At 55.5% G+C, this 22,639-nt stretch overlaps 8 protein-coding genes across 8 annotated transcripts; 4 read left to right on the forward strand and 4 right to left on the reverse strand.

Moving 5' to 3' along the window:
- Positions 1–801: 801 nt before the first annotated feature.
- IWZ02DRAFT_258946 (uncharacterized protein) lies at positions 802–1,972 on the reverse strand. The gene is made up of 2 exons (XM_066763304.1): positions 1,644–1,972; positions 802–1,593 (listed from the first exon to the last, which is right to left on the reverse strand). Exons 1-2 carry the CDS (start codon positions 1,726–1,728, stop codon positions 920–922), a joined length of 759 nt encoding a protein of 252 aa, XP_066623152.1. The 5' UTR covers positions 1,729–1,972; the 3' UTR covers positions 802–919.
- Positions 1,794–3,090, reverse strand: IWZ02DRAFT_258982 (optic atrophy 3 protein-domain-containing protein). The gene is made up of 2 exons (XM_066763305.1): positions 2,929–3,090; positions 1,794–2,875 (listed from the first exon to the last, which is right to left on the reverse strand). The coding sequence occupies exons 1-2, from the start codon at positions 2,986–2,988 to the stop codon at positions 2,216–2,218; spliced, it is 720 nt and encodes a 239-aa protein (XP_066623153.1). The 5' UTR covers positions 2,989–3,090; the 3' UTR covers positions 1,794–2,215.
- A 470-nt stretch (positions 3,091–3,560) lies between these two features.
- On the forward strand, positions 3,561–10,757 carry IWZ02DRAFT_490359 (P-loop containing nucleoside triphosphate hydrolase protein; the record flags this gene model as incomplete). Its single annotated transcript, XM_066769656.1, has 6 exons — positions 3,561–3,761; positions 3,824–5,797; positions 5,849–6,205; positions 6,922–7,242; positions 7,292–10,277; positions 10,357–10,757. The coding sequence occupies 6 exons, from the start codon at positions 3,561–3,563 to the stop codon at positions 10,755–10,757; spliced, it is 6,240 nt and encodes a 2,079-aa protein (XP_066623154.1).
- Positions 10,483–11,272, forward strand: IWZ02DRAFT_450963 (uncharacterized protein; the record flags this gene model as incomplete). The annotated part of the gene is made up of 1 exon (XM_066767497.1): positions 10,483–11,272. A coding segment is annotated over exon 1 (410 nt), but the record flags the coding sequence as incomplete, so codon positions are not given.
- Positions 11,273–12,458: 1,186 nt separating this feature from the next.
- On the reverse strand, positions 12,459–14,725 carry IWZ02DRAFT_259046 (zinc/cadmium resistance protein-like protein). The gene is made up of 4 exons (XM_066763306.1): positions 14,448–14,725; positions 14,352–14,398; positions 14,212–14,298; positions 12,459–14,162 (listed from the first exon to the last, which is right to left on the reverse strand). The coding sequence occupies exons 1-4, from the start codon at positions 14,524–14,526 to the stop codon at positions 12,687–12,689; spliced, it is 1,689 nt and encodes a 562-aa protein (XP_066623156.1). The 5' UTR covers positions 14,527–14,725; the 3' UTR covers positions 12,459–12,686.
- Positions 14,726–15,838: 1,113 nt separating this feature from the next.
- On the forward strand, positions 15,839–17,039 carry IWZ02DRAFT_499174 (uncharacterized protein). Its single transcript, XM_066770227.1, has 2 exons — positions 15,839–16,096; positions 16,157–17,039. The coding sequence occupies exons 1-2, from the start codon at positions 15,925–15,927 to the stop codon at positions 16,870–16,872; spliced, it is 888 nt and encodes a 295-aa protein (XP_066623157.1). The 5' UTR covers positions 15,839–15,924; the 3' UTR covers positions 16,873–17,039.
- An 18-nt stretch (positions 17,040–17,057) lies between these two features.
- Positions 17,058–19,172, reverse strand: IWZ02DRAFT_259139 (uncharacterized protein). Its single transcript, XM_066763308.1, has one exon. It carries the CDS (start codon positions 18,998–19,000, stop codon positions 17,243–17,245), a length of 1,758 nt encoding a protein of 585 aa, XP_066623158.1. The 5' UTR covers positions 19,001–19,172; the 3' UTR covers positions 17,058–17,242.
- A 592-nt stretch (positions 19,173–19,764) lies between these two features.
- IWZ02DRAFT_259073 (uncharacterized protein) lies at positions 19,765–21,844 on the forward strand. Its single transcript, XM_066763307.1, has 2 exons — positions 19,765–20,059; positions 20,106–21,844. Exons 1-2 carry the CDS (start codon positions 19,877–19,879, stop codon positions 21,621–21,623), a joined length of 1,701 nt encoding a protein of 566 aa, XP_066623159.1. The 5' UTR covers positions 19,765–19,876; the 3' UTR covers positions 21,624–21,844.
- Positions 21,845–22,639: the final 795 nt, after the last annotated feature.

The following is a 22,639-nucleotide window of genomic DNA, read 5'->3' on the forward strand; positions in this document are numbered from 1 at the left end:
AGCACCAGCGCCACCCTGGCCGTGCGATGGAGGCCAGCTCTCGCGATTCGCTGGATTCATGACGATGCGACAGGAGTCGAGAGTGGAGGTGATCGGCGCGCACACGTCGTTGCGACGAGGGTCTCGATAGGAGAAGAAAGAGTAGTATCAGCCTGTGAATGACATGTGCCCCCAGAATCGGAGCTCGTCCAGGCAAAAGGCAGCGGTTTTGACGTATGCTGGAGCTTGCAGTGTGGACGTGTGCGAGGGCTGGCAAACGAATCCGGACGTCGAACGCAACAGAGGTGCCCGGTGTAAAGGATGTGGCGACCCTAGCTGGACAGTCTCAAGGGGCCGTACATGCGCAAGAGACCGCTGAGGAGCGATGTCTGCGTGGGTAGGTTGGCGGCTTGGAGCAATGGTGGGCTAGCTTGTGGTAGAAAGAGTCGCGCATCCACCGCGCGGGCCATTCCGTTCGCTCGGCACAGAGGAAACTCCGATGACGCATTGCCTAAACGGGTTCAAGCGTCTCACGTGGTGCGTTCACCGCCCGGGCAGAAGGGACCTGGGAGCTCCTACAGCATTCTGGCTCTGACGCTGCTACCAAAACCTTCCGTTCCGTCCTTTGCATGTCAGGGTCAACTGACAGAAGCTCACCATCTGAGCTCTGTCATCACTCATCTCACAAAATGCTTCGTTGGTAGCTGCGCCTGTGGAAAAATTGCTCGCTTCAACGTTCTTTCGGTGCATCAACCCCCACGTCACACGCTCAATTGCACGCATCTCATTGGCTAAGTACCTTCAGGCACTGATTGCATCATCTCGACTTCCACCACCATCTTCCTGTGCCATAATTTGAAAAACTGCCCTATGTCCCTGGCTCAAATCACTTTCCGAAGCACATCTCCGTGGCTTTGCAATCCCACAAGACTCCAGTGTGCTATTCGGCAACCCACTCGGTGCGCCAAAAGTCGATGGTATTTTGGGCATTCTCTTCTCCCATCTCTTCCACCATCTTCGCCCAGGCCTCCCGGCACGCAGCATCATTCGGGTCTGCCGTTGCTGCAGTGGCGATACCCTTCAGACTGGGGAACATGTCTGTCAAGGCAATGACGGCGTCTCTGGGGAGGGGTCCGATGCCTGCGGTGCAATGCGGAAGAATGTCGAGAGCTGCATCGCTGAGAGGGCGACTGGGTTGGAGAGTCGGCTGCGGATTCTCGAGATGACGCATGTATGATTTCAAGACTGACTCCAAACCCGAGATTGCTGGAACTGGAAGGATTGGCGGGGTCGAGCTGGAGCTGTCGTCCAACGCTCCTTTCAGGCGGTGGTAGGCATTCATGCCAGAGTGTGATCCAGGACATGAGCTGGGGCGAACGACCGTGATTCTTTCCGTCGTGAGTTCGATGCTCTGACGTTGTGACTCGAAAGGGTGCACCAAGAATAAAATGACCGAATGAGCGCCACCTTTCAAGGTCGAGAAGCGATGAACTCGTTCAAGAGTGGATGGTAAGCGATCCGTGGCCACTGATTGAGGCGAAAGGAGCAAGACCAGGAGATGATCTTGTTGGGATGGCAAAGGAACGGCGAGATCGTGGGTCTCGAGTGCGTTCTCTGACTGGAGTGAGCGAGCTGACTGGCGACGAGCGTTGTGTTTGACGTACCTTGAAGACGAAGTCCATTGGCAGCAGTGACAATCGGTATCACTGACGCAGTCGATGGACGACGTCGAAGACTACTGCAGAACATGGTGGGTTGGTGAGTGAGGCTCCAGATGAGAAAAGTTGTGATTCTCTCAACTCCGTGGATGAGGATGTAGGTAGGAAGAGTTGTGTGAACCTGCGAGGCGAGAAATCAAATACCTGGGTAGCCTTGACAGGTCATCACAAGACGTCTTCTGCTCGAATGCTCCTTGTGTGCACGTGGCCGATAGTCGAGCTGTCTTTCACAACTCAACTTACGCTGCTTCATGTATACTTCGCTTTGGGTCGGTATTTGATGATTCTATACATGGCAAAGCCCTGCCACCAACTCCAAATGCTGTGAGAGCCAAGTCACCATCTATGGACCAACAAATAGATAGTACACTTGAATATCCAAACCTTGCCAACAACGCCCAATTTTCTAAAAGTTTTTCAACAGCGCACGAATATGGCGCAATAAGTTCGGGTATCGAGGAGAGAATCTGAGCGTGGAGAGGGACGTCGGGTAAGGCGCGTGTCCAAAAATCGACCGGTCATGGCTTTTGAGCAGACTCAGGCTTCGAGTGAGGTTTGTTCTCGGGAGCATCAGAGGCCGCAGGCTTTTCCTTTTCAGTCTTGGATGCCTGTAAATGCGGCTCCACGGAAGTACCCTTATTTTCCCTGCCACCGGTTGAAGGAAGCACAGAGGCAATCTGAGTCTTCAGCGCAAGAAGCTCATCCTTCAGCTCCTGGTTTTGGCTCTGAAGCTCCTCGAGTTTGTCATCTACCTCATCCCGACGGCCGCTTGCCTTTTTCCTTGATCTCCACTGCTCAAATACAATGACGGCACCGGCAACCAAGAACATGAAGGTCTCAGATATGAAGGTCGCCCCCATATCGATAGCCTTGGCTTCTGACAGCGGCCGTACCTTGACGGGCCTCGACGACTTCGCCTTGACAAGTTGCTCTTTCGTCTTCTTGAGCGCTTCCTCGTCGGCCTTGGACTCCGCTTCGGTCTTGACCGTTTGGCCCTGGGCAGCGCGGCGTTTTGCTTCGGCTTCCTTGAGTTCTCGTTGTACTTGCTTCTCGATTACAACCGGATCTTGGAGCAGTCCGACGCGCCACCGCACGTCTAACCGGTGCAAGCCTTGAGCAAGCTGGACACATCGTCGGCGAAAGGCTTCGTGATCGCGGGCATTGCGCTTGATGGTATTCTAGGGAAATGGGTTAGCTCCGACGCAAACTTGCCCTCGATGACATCACCCACAGCAATTGGTTTTGCCAGCGTCCTGATGAACAGCGACCCAATCTTGAGGCTCAGCGACATGGCTGCAGAGGCTGGTGGAGGGACTCGGGGTGCGCCGGGGTTGGATGTCGAGGAATAGTTCTAGCAGGCCATGGGCTCGTCAGACAAGGTCCGAGGCAATTGAGTCAAGACAGTCCTTGCCTTGAAGGCTGCCGCTGACGCTGCGCCATGGTGGGAGCTCGTGGTTGCGGGTCTGACGGGGCGTGCTCGGGCCTGCAGTGCGCCGATGCAGACGGTTGAGGTAGCCGGTCCCTCCTGCTGCCGGGCGAGATGCGACGACGATTTGAAGAAGGCGCATCGAGAAGGGAGCAGACAAACTTCGACGACGGATCCAAACCTTGTCTCATCACCAGCAGAACCTAGCACACGACGATACCACAGCGCGCATCTTCAGCTAATCCAACATTCACTTGACAGCAGGACCGGCCACGACTTGGGTCAACGTCGGTTGCGGAGTGGCAGCCGCCCGAGGGCGGTGAGCGGGCCCGGTTGCTATGCGGCGGTTGTTTACAGCGATAAACCCACCCGCTCTGTTTTCTCATGCTGTCTCGTCCCGCTACCCGCGTCCATCTCCGCCACAACACCATCACCAGATGTCTGTCCACGCCGATCCACCGCCTTCGCGGGTGCGGGAGCCTCAGCGCTACGAGTATGATACGGCGGAACAGTTGGGCAAGGGTGGCTTTGCCATATGCCACCGCGCAACCGTCCTGGACCAAGGCCGACCTACGGGCAGGATAGTTGCCCTTAAAATTGTCAAATCAAAAATGGAGCCCCCGAAGCTTGCACAGAAGGTACTCTTCCCTCAATTGGAGGCTTTCTGAGACGCAGCATCATTAACGCCGCCGGTCACTAGTTTGTCACGGAGCTACAGATTCACTCCAAATTGTCGCATACCAACATTGTCCAATTCTACCGCGCCTTCTCCTATTCCAGCAGTACATACGTTGTCCTCGAAATATGCGAAAACGGCTCCCTTGCCGACATGCTCAAGAAGCGCAAGTTCTTCACCATGCCCGAGATACGGAGATTCCTGATCCAGACTTGCGGAGCCGTTAAGTATCTGCACCACCGTAACATTATCCACCGCGACCTGAAGACGGGTAACCTGTTCCTCGATGGCGAAATGAACATCAAGGTGGGCGACTTTGGCCTTGCTGCCGTCCTTGTGTCTCAGAACGATCTAGGGGCTAGACGGACGACCATGTGTGGGACACCGAATTATCTGGCTCCCGAAATCCTGGACAAGGGGGGCAATGGCCACAACGAAAAGGTGGATCTTTGGGCAATTGGTATCATCGCGTACACTCTGGCCATTGGAAGGGCTCCTTTCCACGCTCCAAAGAGGGAGGACATTTACAGAAAACTTCAAAACCGAGAGTACAGCTGGCCGGAGGGCACGGTGGGGAGCGACGTTTGCGAGGCGCTCAAAGACCTAGTGGGATCGCTTCTCGTGCACGAGGACGACCGTCCAAGCCCTGACCTGATTGTAAGCCACGATTTTTTCAAGCTGGGATACATGCCGCCGAGACTGGACGCCAAATACAAGATGGGGGCGCCGAAGTTTCCCATAAGATCGCTGTCGTCATCGACGAGGGCAAGGGGATATACGGACGAGTGGTTTAAGATATGCAAAGAGTCGGGGGTCGGTGAATACGCCCCTGGCAAAATATTTCCACTTCTCGGCGGCAAGAGAATTCGCTCGGTGGTTAAAGATTGCGAAAAGGAGCTCGCCTTGGGTCGTCAGCCTGTTGTACCGATACCATCGGACGTGGTGTACGTACCGTATCCGGACCGAAACGACTGGGACGATGCGAATGGTGGAGGCTTGAGCCAGATTGCAGAGGAGCGGGAGTCTTCACAAGAGGATGCAGCATATCTTGCCGAGATCAATGCGAACGACAGAAAACAGTCGGCGCTCAACAAGCCGCCCACCAGAGGCAACCGATTGGGTCTGTACAAGGAAAATGTTGCGCCGCAACCGCTTCAGACAGGGGAGGCTTTGGAAAGACCCAAGCGGACCAGGAGTACCCAGACGGCGATTCGGACTGTAAGTGCACAGCGGCCCCCGCGGCCGTCCAAAGAAGTCAAGCCCAATCCTGCCTTAACAGGAGCTGCAATAGGAAGGAAAGCCGCTAGGTCTCCGTCGGAGGAAGAGGTGGAAGATTTGGAACCTATCCCAAAAGCTGCTCCTCAGCCTAAGAGAAAAGGATCAGAGAGGATCGACTCCTTAGAGCCAATACCCACCCGTTCAGCACCCACATCTTCAACTCCCCGGTCTTCTCCGTCTTCAGGAGTGCCTTGGAGTGACCCAACATCGGTTCTCGAGCGCGTGTCCACATTCCGCGACAACATTGCTCGGGCCCTTGCCGGCAGGTCTACGCCAGGAAGAAAGCCGAACAGCGCGTACAGACTCCCTTTTGTCGCCAAATGGGTCGATTACTCGAGGAAACACGGCGTCGGCTACGTTCTCGAAGATGGAAACGTGGGATGTCTGCTCAGCGCAACTTCCCGTGATCCGGTCACGCATATTGTCGTCCGCAAAGGGTTCCAACACTTGCAATCCCTTTCCAAAGACCCAAGCTCGGTGGACAACGTTCCTATGACGTACCTCACAGACTGCGGTGAGGATGGAATCCAGATATCGGAGCTTTCACGAGAACGGAGAAGGACGTGTGGCATTTTGTGGGCAAAATTCGGTAAATACCTCTGCCAGCAGTATGTCGGCAACGACACGGAGCAGAATGAGCAAGAAATGCCCATGTTTGTCAGGTTTTATCAACGACTGGGGAGTGTAGGGATTTGGGGATTTGCGGATGGCTCTTTTCAGGTTCGTATTTTGGCGACTAGCGACGTTGAAGCGGTGCTGACAGTCAGGCAGTTCAACTTTCCAGACCACACTAAGCTGGTACTATCAGCAGACGGTTGTTTCTGCAACTTTACATGCCTCTCGCTCGAGGCTACTCAGCACCTTTCGGAGTTTGGAGAGCTTCCTTTCAAGTACATCAGGCAGCGGAACGTCTTGACGTGTCTTTTGCGCACTCTTTTGCATGCCCAGGGGTCCAACGGAGCAGAGATTAAGTCGCTTGCGTCAGCGAATCTCCTCAAGGAAAAGCTTGATTTCATAGTCATGGTGGTTGATGCCTGGATATGTGGAGGCGGGCTTGGACGGTCGTCGGATCGGCTCCAATGGAACGGGCCGCAATTAGACGACGGCAAGAAGCAGGATTGGATCACGGTCGGACGTAGTGGGGGTGATTGTCCTCGAGGTGTCTAGGCACCCGGATTGGAGATGACGTTGGTCTTTTCTCGGCTTTTCTGTTTTCTTTGGCGTCGATTATTGCCCTCATTTAGCGGAGGAGTTCGGGAAGCAGCACCGAGGCGTTGGCGGCGTTTTGGAGACAAGGCGGACAAGGAAGCTGTACAGGTGATGAGACGTTCCGGATGATGGATACCTAAGGGAAAGGCAACAGCAGCAGTATTTGTATTGTCAAGTCGTCGACGCGCAGTGAGTGAAGTGATGCGGTGTGGGAGCTGGGCTGCCCTGGCTGAGAAGTGATTGCGCGTAATGCACCGCCACCACGCCGCCACACCTCACCTTTCCAGTCGCAGGACCCACTCACGCCCGCGCTGCCCTACGCTGTGACGTCCGCTCGTCCCCATTCATTTGACCCTCCGTACCCAACCACATCACCCTTGACCCATCATCCTCGACTCTCTCTCGTTGCGACCCGTCCGTTCCTGTGATACCCTCCCCATCCTCTCTCCCGACTGAACAGGCCTGGATTCCGCTCCCGCCTGTCCAACCCACACCGCATCGCGCCCATCTGCCGTCTGCCTGACCAGAACCTGACGGCGCTTCGGGGCGAATTTTGGACCCACCATGGTAATTACCTCGACCGCCAGGCTGCCGCCCAACGACCACCTGTCCGCAACCTGTACTGACTTTTCAAGGCTGTCACCAAGCGCGCAGGGCGCAAGAAGGACGCCGGCGCCTCCAAGCAACCCGCCGCAGGCGGCGGAGGTGGAAAGGGCGGCTTCGCCAAGAAGGCCGTCTTCGAAACGACCAAGAAGAAGGAGGTGGGAGTGTCGGATCTCACTCTCATCAGCAAAATCTCCAATGAGGCCATCAACGACAACCTGAAGAAGCGCTTTGAAAATGCCGAAATCTATACCTACATTGGCCATGTCTTGGTCTCGGTCAATCCTTTCCGCGACTTGGGCATTTATACTGAGCAGGTTCTGGAAAGCTACAAGGGCAAAAACAGATTAGAGGTGAGTATGGGCATGCTCCAATCGCATTGGGTGCTGACCGTGTCTTCAGATGCCCCCGCACGTGTTTGCCATTGCCGAGTCGTCGTATTACAACATGAATGCCTACAAAGAGAACCCGTGTGTTATCATCTCCGGCGAGTCGGGAGCAGGCAAGACGGAGGCGGCGAAGCGCATAATGCAATACATTGCAAATGTGTCTGGAGGCTCCAACTCGTCGATTCAGGAGACCAAGAACATGGTTCTGGCGACCAACCCGCTCCTCGAATCGTTCGGAAACGCAAAGACGCTAAGAAACAACAACTCTTCGCGCTTTGGCAAATATCTCGAAATCCAGTTCAATCCGCAGGGAGAACCCGTCGGTGCAACCATCCAAAACTACTTGCTGGAAAAGTCGAGAGTTGTCGGCCAGATTAAGAACGAGCGCAACTTCCACATATTTTACCAATTCACCAAATCGGCGCCGCCAAACTATCGCGAGCTTTTCGGCGTACAACCTCCGCAATCTTATCTCTACACGAGCAAATCGCAATGTTACGACGTCGATGGCATTGACGACCTCGGGGATTTCCAAGAAGTGCTCAGCGCAATGCGCACTGTCGGTATGACGCAAGACGAGCAAGATAACCTTTTCCGAATGCTGTCGGCTGTGCTATGGCTTGGCAACATTTCATTCATCGAAAATGACGAGGGAAACGCGGCGATATCGGACCAATCAGTCGTCGATTTCGTTGCCTATCTCCTCGAAGTCGATTCGGCCCATGTCAATAAGGCTTTGACGGAAAGAGTGATGGAAACTAGCAGGGGTGGTCGGCGAGGCTCGGTGTATGACGTCCCGCTAAACAGAGCGCAGGCTAGCGCGGTCCGGGATGCCCTCGCCAAGGCCATCTACTACAACATGTTCGACTGGATCATCCTGAGAGTGAACCAGTCGCTCAAGGCGCGTGGTGGACATGCCCAGTCTATCGGTATTCTGGACATTTACGGATTTGAAATCTTTGAGCGCAACAGCTTTGAGCAGCTGTGCATCAACTACGTGAATGAAAAGCTGCAGCAGATTTTCATTCAGTTGACGTTGAAGACGGAACAAGAGGAATACGCCAGGGAGCAGATTCAGTGGACACCTATCAAGTACTTTGATAACAAGGTTGTCTGTGAATTGATTGAAGAGAAGAGGCCCCCAGGTGTATTTGCTGCTCTCAACGATGCTTGCGCCACAGCCCACGCAGACCCTGCCGCAGCCGACAACACTTTTGTCCAGCGTCTTAATGCTCTCTCATCAAACCCCAATTTCCAGGCTCGCCAGGGGCAGTTCATCATCAAGCACTACGCTGGAGACGTCGAGTACGCCGTACAAGGCATGACGGACAAAAACAAGGACCAGCTGCTCAAGGATTTGTTGAACCTGGTGGCCGTCAGCCAGAACCAATTCCTTCACACCCTTTTCCCACACCAAGTCGACCAGGACAACAAGCGCCGGCCGCCTACAGCTGGTGATAAGATCAAGGCCTCTGCTAATGACCTCGTCGCTACGCTAATGAAGGCGTCGCCATCATACATTCGCACCATTAAGCCGAACGAAAACAAGTCTCCTTCCGAATACAATGTTGGAAATGTTCTTCATCAAGTCAAGTACCTCGGTCTGCAAGAAAACGTCAGGATTCGTCGGGCGGGTTTTGCTTCGCGTCAAACGTTTGAAAAGTTTGTTGAGCGTTTCTTCCTACTTTCCCCCAGGTTGTCTTATGCCGGTGAATACACATGGACGGGCGACTTCCAGACTGGAGCACGGCAAATATTGAAAGACACCAACATCCCCCCTGAAGAATGGCAGATGGGTGTCACAAAGGTCTTCATCAAGACTCCTGAGACGGTCTTTGCGCTGGAAACGATGCGCGACCGATACTGGCACAACATGGCCATCAGGATTCAACGAGCATGGCGCAACTACCTCCGCTACCGGACTGAATGTGCAACTCGTATCCAGCGCTTCTGGAGAAAGCTCACTGGAGGCAAGGAGTTTATCGAGTGGAGAGACCAGGGCCACCAAATTCTTGGTGGCCGCAAAGAGAGACGGCGGTACAGTTTAGTCGGCTACCGCCGCTTCCTGGGCGACTACCTCTACATGAACAGCGACAACGGGCCTGGTGCATACATTGGCAACAGCGTCGGAATTAAGAACGGAGACGTTCTGTTCTCCTGCAGGGCTGAGGTCCTTATTTCGAAACTCGGTCGCTCGAGTAAATCTGAGCCTCGGTCGTTGGTGCTGACTAGGAACAGCGTATACCTCATCAAGCAGGCCATGATCAACAAGCAGGTCCAAATCGTCGCTGATCGGACTATAAGTCTTGGGGCCATCAAATTCGTCAGCTGTTCCAACTTGAAGGATGATTGGTTCTCGCTGGGTGTTGGTTCTCCTCAAGAACCTGATCCTCTACTTCACTGCTACTTTAAAACGGAGTTCTTCACGCATCTGAAGAATGCGACCCGCGGCACTTTCGACCTCAAGATTGGTCCCACGGTCGACTACAACAAAAAGCCAGGCAAAATTGTTTCGGTCAAGACGCAGAAAGATCCCCAGGTTCCGTACTACGTAGACGTCTACAAGAGCAGCACGATCCATACCAGCGCTGGCGAACCCCCCAACTCAGTTTCGAAGCCCACGCCAAAGGGCAAGCAAATCGCAGCCAAGCCCATCACAAAGGGCAAATTGCTTCGCCCCGGCGGTCCAGGTGGCGCTCCCTCGAAGTTGGCCAACCGTCCCAGGCCAACTCCAGCACCAGCAGCAGCACCGGCTGCTGCGGCCTCCAGGCCTGTTCCTCAACCCGTCGCAGCCCTTTCCAACGGTGCCGCTCCAGCAGCACGTCCAAACTCCTCGGGTGCCTCGAGAGCCCCGCCGCCACCTCCGCCGCCGCCTGCTCCCTCTGCCGCGCCAAAGGAACCCACGTACAAGGCGCTATACGACTTCAATGGCCAGACGAGCGGTGAACTCAGCGTCAAGAAGGACGAAATCGTGCTGGTGCTGCAAAAAGAGAACAACGGTATGTCTTTTCTCCCAACCTTGTCCCTACGTTTTCCGAAAAGGAAAGGATGACAGGAACTGACGCGTCAACCAAACAGGCTGGTGGCTAGCCAAACGCCTCGACAACAGCGCCCAAGGCTGGGCGCCCTCGGCCTATCTCGAAGAGCACATATCCGCCGCCAAACTCGCGCCGCCGCCGCCGCCGCCCGCTGCACCCGCGCGCGCCGTGCCCACCCCGCTCAACGGCAACGCAGCCAACGGCACCGCTTCCGCCGCTGCCGCAAAAGCAAAGGGCAAGCCCGTCCCCCCTGCCCCGCCGGCCAAGCGACATGCTGCGAAGGGCAAGCCGGCGCCTCCGCCTGCGCCTGCGCAGCCCAGAGATAGCGGCGTAAGTGCTGGTAGTAGTGGTGGCAGCATGGCGGGTGGTTTGGCGGAGGCGCTGAGGGCTAGGCAGGCGGCGATGCGCAAGGGTGAGGATGGCGACGGGGATGACTGGTAGATGAAGACTTGAGGTCGGATGGTAGATTACCTATGGAATGGGAGTGGGTAGAAGGTTGATGTGGACGGGTTTTGTCTTTTCTGATTTCTTCTTGGTTTTCGTCTACTTTGCTTTGTTTTCCTTTCGTCTTCACTTCTCTTCTTCTTTCTTGCAACAGCGAGCGAGGCTACCATGTCGTGTCGTGTCATGCGTCCGTGGAAGCGTGGGTCTGAGATTGCTGACCGCAGAGGGACGGGGACTGATTGATTGTTTGATGGATGAATGGATGGATGGGGGCTTGTTTGGCTGTCCTGGGACGGACGGTCTGGTAGGTAGGCAGGACAACAAACGACGGTTTTCGCATGTAGGCAGAGCAGGGAGTGCAGGTATTTTTTTTTTTTTTTTTTTGAGGGATGTTTTAGACGGCGGCGGCACTCAAGTCGTGGTCGTGGTGTATTGGGGAGCTAGCTAGCGAGCGAGCGAGCGAGCGAGTGAGTGAGATAGTAAATGAGCAGTGATTGAGACTTGACATACACCTATGCAACCAAGTATTCATGCCACCCACGTAAGATGGACAGAATGGCAGGTACGAGAGCAAATGAACATAGATCCGTTTTGAGCTTTGTTTTCGTCAGATAGACAGCCGAGTTTTAGAAAGCGAAGTGTAGGGTCTACGGATGCCCACACATGTTGCTGCAGACAGGTAGGAGTATTCATATCCCTTTGACCTTTAACAGGAAGAAAGTCATGAAGAGCAGCACTAAACGCTGCTTCAGGCCAAAGAATACTTCAGGACAATCGTTTTTCGAGCATTTAATCAATTAATAGTGTCGGCGACTTGGAGAAGAACCCGAGCGAGCACTTGAGCGCGCGATTTCTGGAGTCTCACCCGGCCTTGCATCCCAATTAAATAAATCAGGGCGATCGATCGATGTTATCCAGAAATTCCATTGGCGCTTCACGTTTTCGGTGGCATGTACTTTTTTTTCGTTTCTCTAAATAACAACCTGAAGTATTCAAGAAGATTTGGAACGAAGAAAAGCATGGCACGGCAAGGAAACAGGCAGATGAACGTTTTTCAATATGATTTCAACTCAACTCAACCCAAGTCAACAACGCATTGCTTCGTCTCCTCAATTCATCAACATCTACGACTAATACTACTCAACTCATATATTTGGCGTTTCTCATCCATTTCCAACGTCTCGCTTTCCCCATCCCTTCGAAGCTACTGACTGTTACCGCAATCGCAACCGCCGCTGCTGCTACTGCTGCTCGCGCCGCATCTATCCGAATGTAGAAACACACACACACAACACCGTGTACGGAAACAGTACAACAAGAGAGGAAGGAGGAATGTAACAAGTTCCAAGAGGGCTTTAAGGGTGACAAGAACGAGAATGATTAGGTAAGGCAGACAAACAGACAGCAGGCGGGAGAAATAGAGAAAGTAAAAGAGAGTGTGTGTGACGCATACATGCGTGCATACGTACATGCATACGTACAATACAGTCCGATACAGTACAACGACAGATAAAAAGAGAGTGTGGTGGTAGTGGTGATGCACTACTGTTTTTGTAGTTCCATGTACTGACTGGGAGCATTCAACGGCTGTGAAGCTCCTGAGCAATAAAGAGAGACTAGGAACAGGCGTGAATGTCTAGAAGCAGTGTTATTACCGTTCCAAAGGACGAAGAGGAAAATAACAAGAGAGATAGGAAATGGGGGCGCAAAACCCAAGCAAAAAAGCACCTGTTTCAAGGAAACGCCGGTGGGAAAAGGCTAGGCGGTGGGCGTGAGGGGTTGTATTCGAGGGACGCCGGTGCGGCTGGTATTTTTCGTTTGGGTAATGTGGGAATACAGAAATCTACGCAACCAAAAGTAGCAGGTCAATGGCATAGGAAATTCTTTTTTGGTTGGGTGCGGTCCTTGTCGGCGGTTCTTCAAGCTCTAGTGCCTGTGGCCGTTGGCATGGCTGTGTCCATTGCCATTCTGTGTCGTGCACGAGTCTTGCGATCCCTCTGCAGGTGGAGTCTTTGGCGGACAGCATTGCTTACCGTCGCCGCAGGCATCTCCACATTCCAGCAGACAACGGGCCTCCGGATCATCCTTACTGCCCTGACCGCCACGGAGACTACCCGTTGCGCTGGTCTGCTTGGTGAGAGTAGTTGACTTGGTATTGCCGTTGCGGTCGCCGTCGCAGGAGCTGTCGTCGCCGTCGCCTTCGCGGCCAACATGGTCGTGTTCTTCGTTGAGGCAGAATTCGGGCTGAATGGTAGAGCTGTGGATGCCGTACTCATGGAGGCACTTGCGAATAGCACGGGCCAATTCCATGTAGCGCGCAGATCCTTGGCCCTTGAAATCGAATTCAACCTGAACGTGGAGAGAGGCAACGAGCTTGGTGTCGCTGAGCTGCCAGACGTGCAGGTGGTGACAGCTGATGATGCCTGGGAGCTGAACGATGTCGTCCTGGATATCTTCAACGTTGATGGAAGAAGGGGCAGCTTGGAGGAGAATGCGCGACGCAGCCTTGCAGAGAGGGATGGCGGAGCACAAGATGATGACGGTGATGATGAGCGAGATGGCGGGGTCCGAATAGAAGCGCCACGAAAACGGAGTCAACCAAATGATGAGCGCAGATGCAATGACGCCAACGTTTCCGAGCGCGTCGCCCAAGACATGGAGGAAGACACCCTTCATGTTGAGATCTTCGTGGGAGTGACCGTGTCCACCAGTGCCCGATTCCTTGGGCTTTGCGTGATTGTGGCTGGCGTGCATGTCCTGTGAGCGGCGGTGGGAATGGCCCTTGTGCTGGCCAGAGTAACGCTTGGTGTCCTTGTTCAACAAAGGCGAATTCTCGCTAGGGTTGCCGTCCTCGTCAACAGCATCATCCTCAGAATCACTTTCGTCCCTGCGCGCAGCATTGATGATTTCGTTGCGAAACGAAGCGGGGTGAATGGGAAAGTCGTCAACCCTGGATCTCGAACGGCTGTGGCGGCGGTACTGCTGGCGTGTAGACGAGGATCCATCCTCAACTTCAGCAGAGTTCCTCTTCACGTTCTTACTTTGAGGCCAGTTGCCAATCTTGTTCTGAGGAAGAACGTCCGCCACATTTCCACTCTCATCGGTGACGGGATCGTGAGTGTGTCCATGTCCTTCCTCGGCCGCACTGAGCTCGTCGTGGCTATGCGAGTGGCCTTGTCCGCCGTGACTGTGACCGCCATGGCTGTGGCTGTGGTCGTGGAACAGGAAGAGACCGATGATGTTGGAGGCGAGTCCGAAGGAACCGACAATGAGAATGAGCTTGGGGTTGGAAACCTCTTGAGGCTCGACGAATCGCTGGATGGCTTCGAGGAAAATGGAGAGACAGAGGGCGACGAGGAAAACACCGTTGACAAGGGCTCCCAAAGTTTCGGCGCGTTGGAACTGAGGCACAGTCAGCCGACGGCCGTTACGAAGCACACAAACTTCTTACGCCATATGTATAGACGCGAGACCTCGTCTTGGAATTTGCGACCCGAACGGCCCATAGCCCTACGCACAGAGAGAGGACATCGTTGAGCTGGGCAGAATTAGTGTGATGTCACGGCGGCGCAATGTCTTGGTGTAACCAACCATGTGAAAAGCATCCGCCACCAGCGCCAGCGAATGCACGGCATAGCCTGTAGAGAGTCAGTCGCTGATGTTGACGGGTCAGAGGGAAAAACATACCGACAATCAGCTCGAGCAGAAAAAAGGCCGTGTCAATGGCGAGCAGGATCAAAATCCTGTTTGTCTTGGAGAGGCCCATGGCTGTCGCGCGCACGCAGCGAGGGCGAAAGCGATGACGCAGAGATGTAGAACCGGCAGAGAGGTCTGGTGATGGGACCGAGAGACGGTGCAAGACGGGTCGCGGAGGGGAGAGCTCAAGGCACACTCATAGGCAGGTGGAGAGAGAGTGGTTGGGGCGGGAGTAGAAGGAAGTGGGCGACAGGCGAGTATTGTCGGTTCGGGGTCGGGAGGGTTTGGTACCTATCGATAGCGGCCAGGATTTACCTTAGTTCCTCAGTTTGGCGATTCCGGAGGGTTCGTCGGTCCAAGTCGCTGCTCACGCAATCATCCGGCTAAACCAGTCCAGTCCACCCAGAGTGCAGCCAGCCAGCCAGCCATACGTCAAAGCTGGCGCCGGATCCAAACCAAAGGGTTGAGACGAATACACCTCGCTTCACAAGCCGCCGAGCGACGTGCCACCCGCTCAGGCCAAGGGGCAGGAAGGGGAGAGATTCATTTCCCACTCGCCGTCGACAAGCCCGCTGCAACATGTTTCGCCCGAGCGTGGCATTCCTCACCCATTCAACACTTTTCCAGCTAAGTACAAACGTACGAGGCATCGGTCCAAAGAACCGTCGGTCAAATTGCTGAGCCGAACTACGGCATCCATGGTCTTTAGGGAAGCCCTCCCCGCCTCCGAATCCAGGAACTAGCCCTCGTACTAGGAAACCTAATTTGATTCGTTGGGCTGCGTCCGCCATCTGTACATGACCGTCTGCTGTGCCATCCGACGAACCGAGCGCGTGAAAGGCGCAAGACGGACTAGACGTCTGTCGAGCCGCTCACCATCAACGGCCGCTATATTTGGGGGTACGTATCGCTACATGCGCGTCCTCCGTAGCTTCCAGTTTGCAAAACACTACAGCCTTCGTCTTGAACAGCACGGCAAACCTCACGGAATACTCCAATTGTGCAATGATACACAAGTGTCTATGACGGTCCTGACTGGGCAATCGACGTGTCGCTCATGATCTGGCCTGGCATGACTTGTCCACATCCCTGTAGCAGCACTTCAAGGTCGTTGTCGTTCTGTTTCTCGGTGCGTGCAACAGAAGGAGAACGGGACGGTGTTGAGCACCACGTAGGGCAATCGGGACTATACGCCTAGAGACATAGACTACTCAAGAAGAAATGGTCTATAGTGGGTAGAAAGGAACTGTACATGTAGATAAACCATGCATTGCCGCGAGCCCCGCGCCAATCCTTGCTCAGCCCTACCACGCACAGACCACTGCTTAAACGTCATGATGCCAAACTGGAACCGCCTTGTACTCGGCTACATGTACATGTACCTAAGGTACTTACCTGCCTACCTACCTACCTACCTACCTACCTACCTACCTACCTACCTAGCTCACATCGCTTTTTCACTATCAACATGTCCTCCCTCAGCCCTCGCATGGCCGACGCCATGCTCATGCTAGGCCTGGGCGTGGGCATCGCCCTCGTCGTGCGGGGCGTCAGCTTTGGTCTGCACACCATTTATCGCGACACCGAGGTCGCAGAAGATCCGGATCCGCCTCACGCTGTTTCGCAAGGCACCGAAGAAGGCATCAAACCCCCCTCACCAACGACAACCATGCAGTATATTGACAAGTCTTCCTGAGCAGACATTCCTCTTTCATCGCTTGGCATGCTAGCCACGACGCATCAAAACCTCGAAGTCCGCAAAGCCGCCATCGTCATCCTCACCAACCGCTTCCTCAGCGACACGGCCAACATCGGCGCCCTCCTCAACGACGCCCGCCAGCCATCCGGCACGCCGCACCAACGCGCCGCCGAGCTCGCCATAACCATGATCCGCGAAACCCACGGCGTCGACCTCGAAGAATGGGACGCGCGCGGCCAGCGCCAGCACGTCCGCCACCAAGAAGTGGTGCAGCAGGCGCGCCAGCTGTGGGAGGTGCTCCCGTCCGAACCCGACGAGCACGGCCGCTGGGAAATGCAGCCCTCGTCGCGCTACCCGTTCGTCGAGGACCGCGACGCCGCCGCCGCAGACGCCGATGAGTCGACATCGGTACAGCTCACGTTTCCGTTGCTGCCGCGCAACGCGCCCGCGCCTGAAGAGCCCGACGATGACGATGATGACGTCGACGACGACGATGAGGAAAATTGGGATGGCGGTGTTTTGGATCACCATGCGCGACTCACGCGTAACCTGACCGTCGCGGCTCGCCGGCGTCGCGACAGGTCCGAGGAGGTTGCCCGGCGGCGTGTAAGGCGCGAAGCTGTCGTCATCAACAATGGAGATCGGCCCATCACCCAAGACGATATTTTCCAGCGCCCCGCAACCCGCTCAACCACTGTCAATCTGCTGGAGCTCTAAGTTTGGGCTTGGACAGTGCAACGTTGAGGCACGAGCTAAAAGAAGCTGGTATTGAAGAGTTGGCTGGCGCATCTTGATACCCCCTGTATTCTTTTCTTTTTTCTTTTCTTTTTTTTTTTGGCCTAAATTATCCCCTTTTCTTTCAGGTTTTTCAAAAAGCATGGGACGCCACTGCGGTGGCAGAATCGAAAAAGTTTTGAGAATTTACCATACCGCACCTCGGTCAGGCGTCCGCAAGACACAACACCCGTCAATGTCAGCCTGACCCATCTACTCATCTACTTGAACAAATGGTTCTCGGAATGGCCAAGACAACAACTGGGTATCAAATTCAACGAAAGGCAAACGGCCTCCTTCCCGTCTCACTCACTCACGCCTTGCCCTCTTCTCCCAATCCAGTCCCCTGCCCATCCATATCCATCCACACGCTCACAACCCACGCCATGATTAGCGCATCTAGCGCACGCCGCTCGAGAGGCCGCTCGAGCCGCAACCAGCGTCCTGTCGTTTTGGTTTGCGCTTTCCTCGCCCTCTCACTCTTCTTCCATGGCGTCGGCGACGAGGCCTCCTTGTCTACGTCTACGCTGTCGTCGATGTTGGAAGTGGTGTTGTCCGTCCGCAGACTGACGCGACTCGCGACGCGCCGAAGAGCCAAGGCCGTGCTGCTGGACCGATGTGCGAGGCGTGAGGGCGTCGTGTTTGTGGTGCTCGTCGTGCCCGCCCTTCTCCTACTGCTCTGCAAATCGCTATCTCCGACTCCGCCGTTTCCGCGCAAATTGCCCATCGTGGGCGGTGCCGTTGCCGCGTGCGCAGGGACGTTGGTGGAGAGGGTTGTTGTGGTGGTAATGGCACCCGAAGTTGCGAGGAGTTGGGTTGGCATTATTGTCGGGGAGCTGACGGCTTGTGTGGAAGAGATGGTCGAGAACGGGGGAGACGGCGAGGAGAGCGAAACGGTGCCCGCGCGCCACTCGAAGACGCCATGGTGACGGCGCTGTATTTGCGATGGCTGTTCGGCGAGACTACCCTTCCGCCTGACTCGGCGTCCCCCTCCCTCCCCTTCTCCCTGCCCGCCACATCCCCCCGAGACCCCCTTGAACCTCTCCTTCCCCGTCCGCTTCGTCGCCGCAAACACGACATCGCGCCTCCACACCTCCTTCTCCCTATACTCCCACCGCCCATCTCTTTCCCCGCAGTCCGTCCTCTCCCGCGTCAACCGACACAGCTCCCAGCCCGCCCCCTTACCTTTCCAGCCGCGTCCTGCTGCCGCAGCAGCAGCAGAAAAAGACGACGTCGAGCTCGGCACCAGCTGTCCCGCTACCGTCGATGCTTTGTACCCGCGTATATCGGGCACCGCGGCGCGCGGGGAGTAGTACGTCGCGGTGTACAGCGTGAGGTCAATATCAAACGGGATCGCAGTCGTTGTTGTCGTAGCCGCTGCTGCGCCGCCAGTGGTAGTGGTAGTGGTGGTAAACGCGACGCGCCTGCTCTCGCTCCTCGTCAGCCGCCGCAGCGCCAGTTGGTGCGGGCGGCCGGCTCGCGTGTGCGAGAGGGAGACTTGGTAGCGTGGCGTTGATGAAGACGAGGAGGCGTCGTTGCTGCTGGCGTAGATGTAAGGGAAGGAGATGTGGAAGAGGAGGGTGTGGGGGTCGAAAGGCGTGTAGGCTGGCGGTGGCGGTGGGACGATAGATGCGTAGCCGTAATGGGATGGTGGCCTTGAAGGTGGGGGAAGGATGGGGAGGGGTTTGTTGAGGTTGACAGCGTTGCTTCTCTCAGACGCTGCTGCGTTCTCCTGTCGAGATGACTGGGAGTGGGGAGATGACGAAGCGCGTGATGAGGTGGTTGAGGCAGGAGACGGTGGACCTGGCGATGGCAGCGACTCGGGCGTCTTGAAAGAGTCTGTAGAGCTTGAGGCATCGCTCGATGGTGGGTACGTTGTAGGAGGTGTCGAGAGCGTGGGATTCGACGACGAGACCTGCAATTGAAGCGTAGAGTCTCTGCGAGCTTGCTTGCTCCTGGTTGACGATGGTCCTGAAGTGCTCTGGGAAGACAGGGACGAAGAGAGTGCTAGACTCGGAAGCCTTCTTCCGCGGCTCCAGAACCAGGTACTTGAGGTCTGATCTTGAATCATTCTAGAAACCTGACGAGATGATGGGAAAGACTGATGGGAAAGAGAGAATGCGACGTGCAACACAAGGACTTGGCACGTCTAGAACAAACCACCCTAGAGAGGCACCGTCGCTCGATAAGAAGACGACGTCTAGGAACCATCGTTTATATTGCTTGGTGAGAAACCAGCATGGCCAGGTCTGCGAGCCAAGCTCCAAGGCCGACTATCATCAACAAGCCGTATTAGCTGGAGCTTCATCGTTTTAGCGTTTGACACGACTGTGGGACTTGGCTGGAGAGACGGGACTTGGCAATGGGGGTTACAGAGCTGGGTGTCGTAGATGATGTGCTCGCGGGCTCATAGTCTTGGACGACGACATCGATTGGCCTGGCCGGGTTGACGCAGAGCGGGAGGCTGTCTATGAGGCGTCCCGCTGGCTTTTTGGACAGGGGATGCGGTGTGAGACAATGCTGTCAGCAGGCCCGGGAGTTGGCGAGGCTTGTTGTCGTTGGTGAGTTGTGGACTGAAGGGCGGAGGGCATCCTTGCAGTGGTGTAGTGAGCAGGGGGTGGGGGTGGTACTCGACGGGCAGAGTGCGGAGAAGAGGATGGGCGCAGGCATGGTCGACCCACGCCTCGACGGTGCTCCGCTGCTCGACACCATCGTCTTTCCATACCGACGCACGCGAACAATCAATTGCGCCACCAGGCTGCTTGTGGCTTGGGGCCTATGCAGCCATGACGTTGTGACAGAGTCCAGGCCTTGTCAGCTTCCCTGCTGCAATCCAATCACCACTTTCCCATCACACTCCGGATCTCGCAAATATCCATCCTCACTCTCCTCTTCTCCCCGTCTCTCACCTCCACTCTGCTCAAGCCTCCGGTCAACTTGAGCCGCCATGGTCTCGCTCTGGGGAACGACGAAGCGAGACGACGACGACGACAATGAGTCGTCCGAGCCTCGCCCTGGTCAACCGTCACGTCCGTCCTACGAATCGCGCGAGCCAGATGAGAATACACGACTGCTGGGCTCGCAGCGCCAGCGGCATGCCGACGGTTACTTGGACCCCAATGATCCTGCTGCAAGTTGCCGCTCTCATGTAACAAGATTGTTTCTGACATGGCCAGGTCTCGCCGTACAACCTATGGAGCGTTCGTTTCACTCGCTACCTGACCGTCCTCATCCTCGTCGTTACCTTCCTATGGTGGGTGCTGCTGCTGGTGTCAATCTTCGTCTCGCCTCCCGGCATGCACTCGCGCGGCTCCGGCTTCTTTGACTGGTCCTACACGACTTTGACCCTTGGGAATCTTCTGGTCGCTCTTCTATTCTTCGCTACCCCTTCAGCCGCGATGCGCGTATCGGCCGCACTGATAGCTCTGATACTCCTTGTTGACATGATTCTCATACTGTCTGCGAAGCGCATCCGTCTCGAAGAGGGCTGGGTTGGCATTGCATCCGTGGTCTGGGCTGTCGTGGTCGCCATCTGGTGCGTGATTGCCGACAGAATCGTTGCGTGGGGCAAGGCGGAAGAAGAAGAACGTCTCACTGGGAGACCAGAGACACGGCGCTCGCTTCGCGAGTGGTTCGCTGTCTTTGTCTCGACCATTATCCTTGCCATTTACGTCGTCATTACCGTTTTGATGACTGCGACGCTCATCATTCGCGCGCGCGACGCAACGCTCGGAATGCCAGGCGAGCGCTATCTGGTCGACGGTGACAAGTATGCCGTTCATCTGTCATGCGTCGGCAACGTGACTTATACCAATGAGCGCAAAAATCCAACCATTTTGCTCGAAGCTGGGGAGCATCCCAGCGAGTACAACTTCGAGCACTGGGCCTACAGCGCCAGGCAAAACAATACCATTTCGCGTTTTTGCTACTGGGATCGCCCGGGCTATGCCTGGTCGGACAATGCCCCTTCTCCGCATTCGGCTGGCATGTCTGCAGACGCGCTGAGTGAAGCTTTAGCTCGTGCCGGAGAAGAGGGCCCCTGGATCCTGGTCTCGGCCGGCATCGGCAGCGTTACGAGCCGCATCTTTTCCTCACGACACTTGCGCGAAGTCACGGGCATCATGATGGTGGATCCGATGCACGAAGACTTGCTCCACCGCATTGGGTCTGCAAGCCGCGGCTTCATCTTGTGGGGTTGGGGTGTTATCTCACCACTGGGTCTCCAGAGAATAGCCGCGGCCTTGTTCAAGGGTCGCAGTCGCGAGGATCGCGTTTACGGACGAAACGCCTATCAGTCGGGCAAGTACATCAAGGCGCAGCTGCAGGAAAACCTCGTCGCCGATTCGCTCAGTAAAAGCGAAGTCGTCAGCGCCCGCGCCATCCAAGACCGCAACACTCCGGTCGTCCTAGTCAGTTCAGGGATCGAGGTGCGCAAGAGCAGCGAATGGGAGCGCAAACAGCGGGATTTGGCTACCTTGACTGACAATCTGGTTGCGTGGGAGGTTGTCAACAAGGCCCCGCACCAGGTGTGGCAGACGCTCGAGGGCCGCACCGTCATGGAGAGCGCGCTGGCAGAACTTGTCAAGGCCTCTGCGCTCTACTCAAAGCCATGGGATGGGGGCGAGCGAAATGGCGAGCGAAAGCATGGACAAAAAGGAAAGCACAAGGGCGAACGTAAACCAGTGGCTTGGTAAACTGAGGATGGGGTGGGACTTTGCATGAGCACATCGAAACATGGACAAACGTTCTTGAGCCTGGCGCTGGATTGGCCTTTTTGTCTCGGATTTCTGGATTTTCTTCATGGGTTTCCCAGGCTTTGCGGTACTGTGAAACATTTTCTTACCGTCACACTTCTTTCCAAAGCACATCAGGGCGTCTTCAATTGAATTCGTCGCACTCGGCTTTCCCAGCAGGCAACTCCCAGCAACGGATGGAGCTTTCTTTCTCTATCATCGCTCGCACTAGGGAGCAGTCATCCACCACCTGGTAGTTGTCATTTCTTTCGATACCACACACTGTGCCGACACTTTGGCGAAATACCCTAGCTGCAGGCACCCCATTCCGGCATTCTTCCGGCCCCCAATTCTCCTCCAACTTCAGACGTCGTAATAAAGCAGCAGACGAAGCGCCGAGATTATGCTGGGTCTGCTCAAGCGCCAGCGCCAGCCAATGTCAACGCAGTGGGGACACGCAAAAACATATCACAGCCAACAGGGCCAACTTCAAACGTCTACGCATTCATACCAACGGTTGCCTGCATGGTGCGCTAGTCCGCAACAAACGGCGGGCGTCCGCGATCCCTGCAACTTTGAACTTCTGATTTCCCATACCGAGCTACGTGACCTGCTTTGGGATTCTCCTTTTCGCTGTTCTCGGTCCAATTTCAAACGTCTGATGGTCGCTCCGACAGGATCGATCTCTCTCGTCTCCCCCGCGGGCTTGAGGTTTATGACGGACGAGCGTGCCACGAGCAACTTTGAACGTGGTGCTTTTTATCCCCGCCGCAAGCCGGTCTCCAATGTTACTCACCCCCGGCAATAATTTCTGTCCACTCTGGTAACTGCACCTACCCAGTCGCTTTGACCCTTTTCGGAGTGCGAGTGACCCTTGCCGTGGTGGCACAGCACGGCGTCAATTTCCACCCACCACTCAAACACGGGCGCTCCCGCCAACTTCGAACGTCGTGAAGCAGTCTCCCGTCCAAGTTGTT

This window comes from Phyllosticta citriasiana, assembly GCF_038021145.1.
Source record: "Phyllosticta citriasiana strain CBS 120426 chromosome Unknown IWZ02scaffold_6, whole genome shotgun sequence".
NCBI classification, from domain to species: Eukaryota; Fungi; Ascomycota; class Dothideomycetes; order Botryosphaeriales; family Phyllostictaceae; genus Phyllosticta; species Phyllosticta citriasiana.

Excerpts from the sequence above, each read along its gene's own strand:
- IWZ02DRAFT_259046 (XM_066763306.1), bottom strand. The coding sequence starts at position 14,526 with ATGGGCCTCTCCAAGACAAACAGGATTTTGATCCTGCTCGCCATTGAC. Across the intron at positions 14,299-14,351 it reads TGGCGGATGCTTTTCACATG|CTCAACGATGTCCTCTCTCT; the intron begins GTTGGTTACACC and ends AATTCTGCCCAG. Across the intron at positions 14,163-14,211 it reads CTCGCGTCTATACATATGGC|TTCCAACGCGCCGAAACTTT; the intron begins GTAAGAAGTTTG and ends ACTGTGCCTCAG.
- IWZ02DRAFT_499174 (XM_066770227.1), top strand. The coding sequence starts at position 15,925 with ATGTCCTCCCTCAGCCCTCGCATGGCCGACGCCATGCTCATGCTAGGC. Across the intron at positions 16,097-16,156 it reads TTCGCAAGGCACCGAAGAAG|ACATTCCTCTTTCATCGCTT; the intron begins GCATCAAACCCC and ends CTTCCTGAGCAG.
- IWZ02DRAFT_258982 (XM_066763305.1), bottom strand. The coding sequence starts at position 2,988 with ATGTCGCTGAGCCTCAAGATTGGGTCGCTGTTCATCAGGACGCTGGCA. Across the intron at positions 2,876-2,928 it reads CGCTGGCAAAACCAATTGCT|AATACCATCAAGCGCAATGC; the intron begins GTGGGTGATGTC and ends CCATTTCCCTAG.
- IWZ02DRAFT_259073 (XM_066763307.1), top strand. The coding sequence starts at position 19,877 with ATGGTCTCGCTCTGGGGAACGACGAAGCGAGACGACGACGACGACAAT. Across the intron at positions 20,060-20,105 it reads TGGACCCCAATGATCCTGCT|GTCTCGCCGTACAACCTATG; the intron begins GCAAGTTGCCGC and ends TGACATGGCCAG.
- IWZ02DRAFT_259139 (XM_066763308.1), bottom strand. The coding sequence starts at position 19,000 with ATGATTCAAGATCAGACCTCAAGTACCTGGTTCTGGAGCCGCGGAAGA.
- IWZ02DRAFT_258946 (XM_066763304.1), bottom strand. The coding sequence starts at position 1,728 with ATGTTCTGCAGTAGTCTTCGACGTCGTCCATCGACTGCGTCAGTGATA. Across the intron at positions 1,594-1,643 it reads CAATGGACTTCGTCTTCAAG|AGAACGCACTCGAGACCCAC; the intron begins GTACGTCAAACA and ends CACTCCAGTCAG.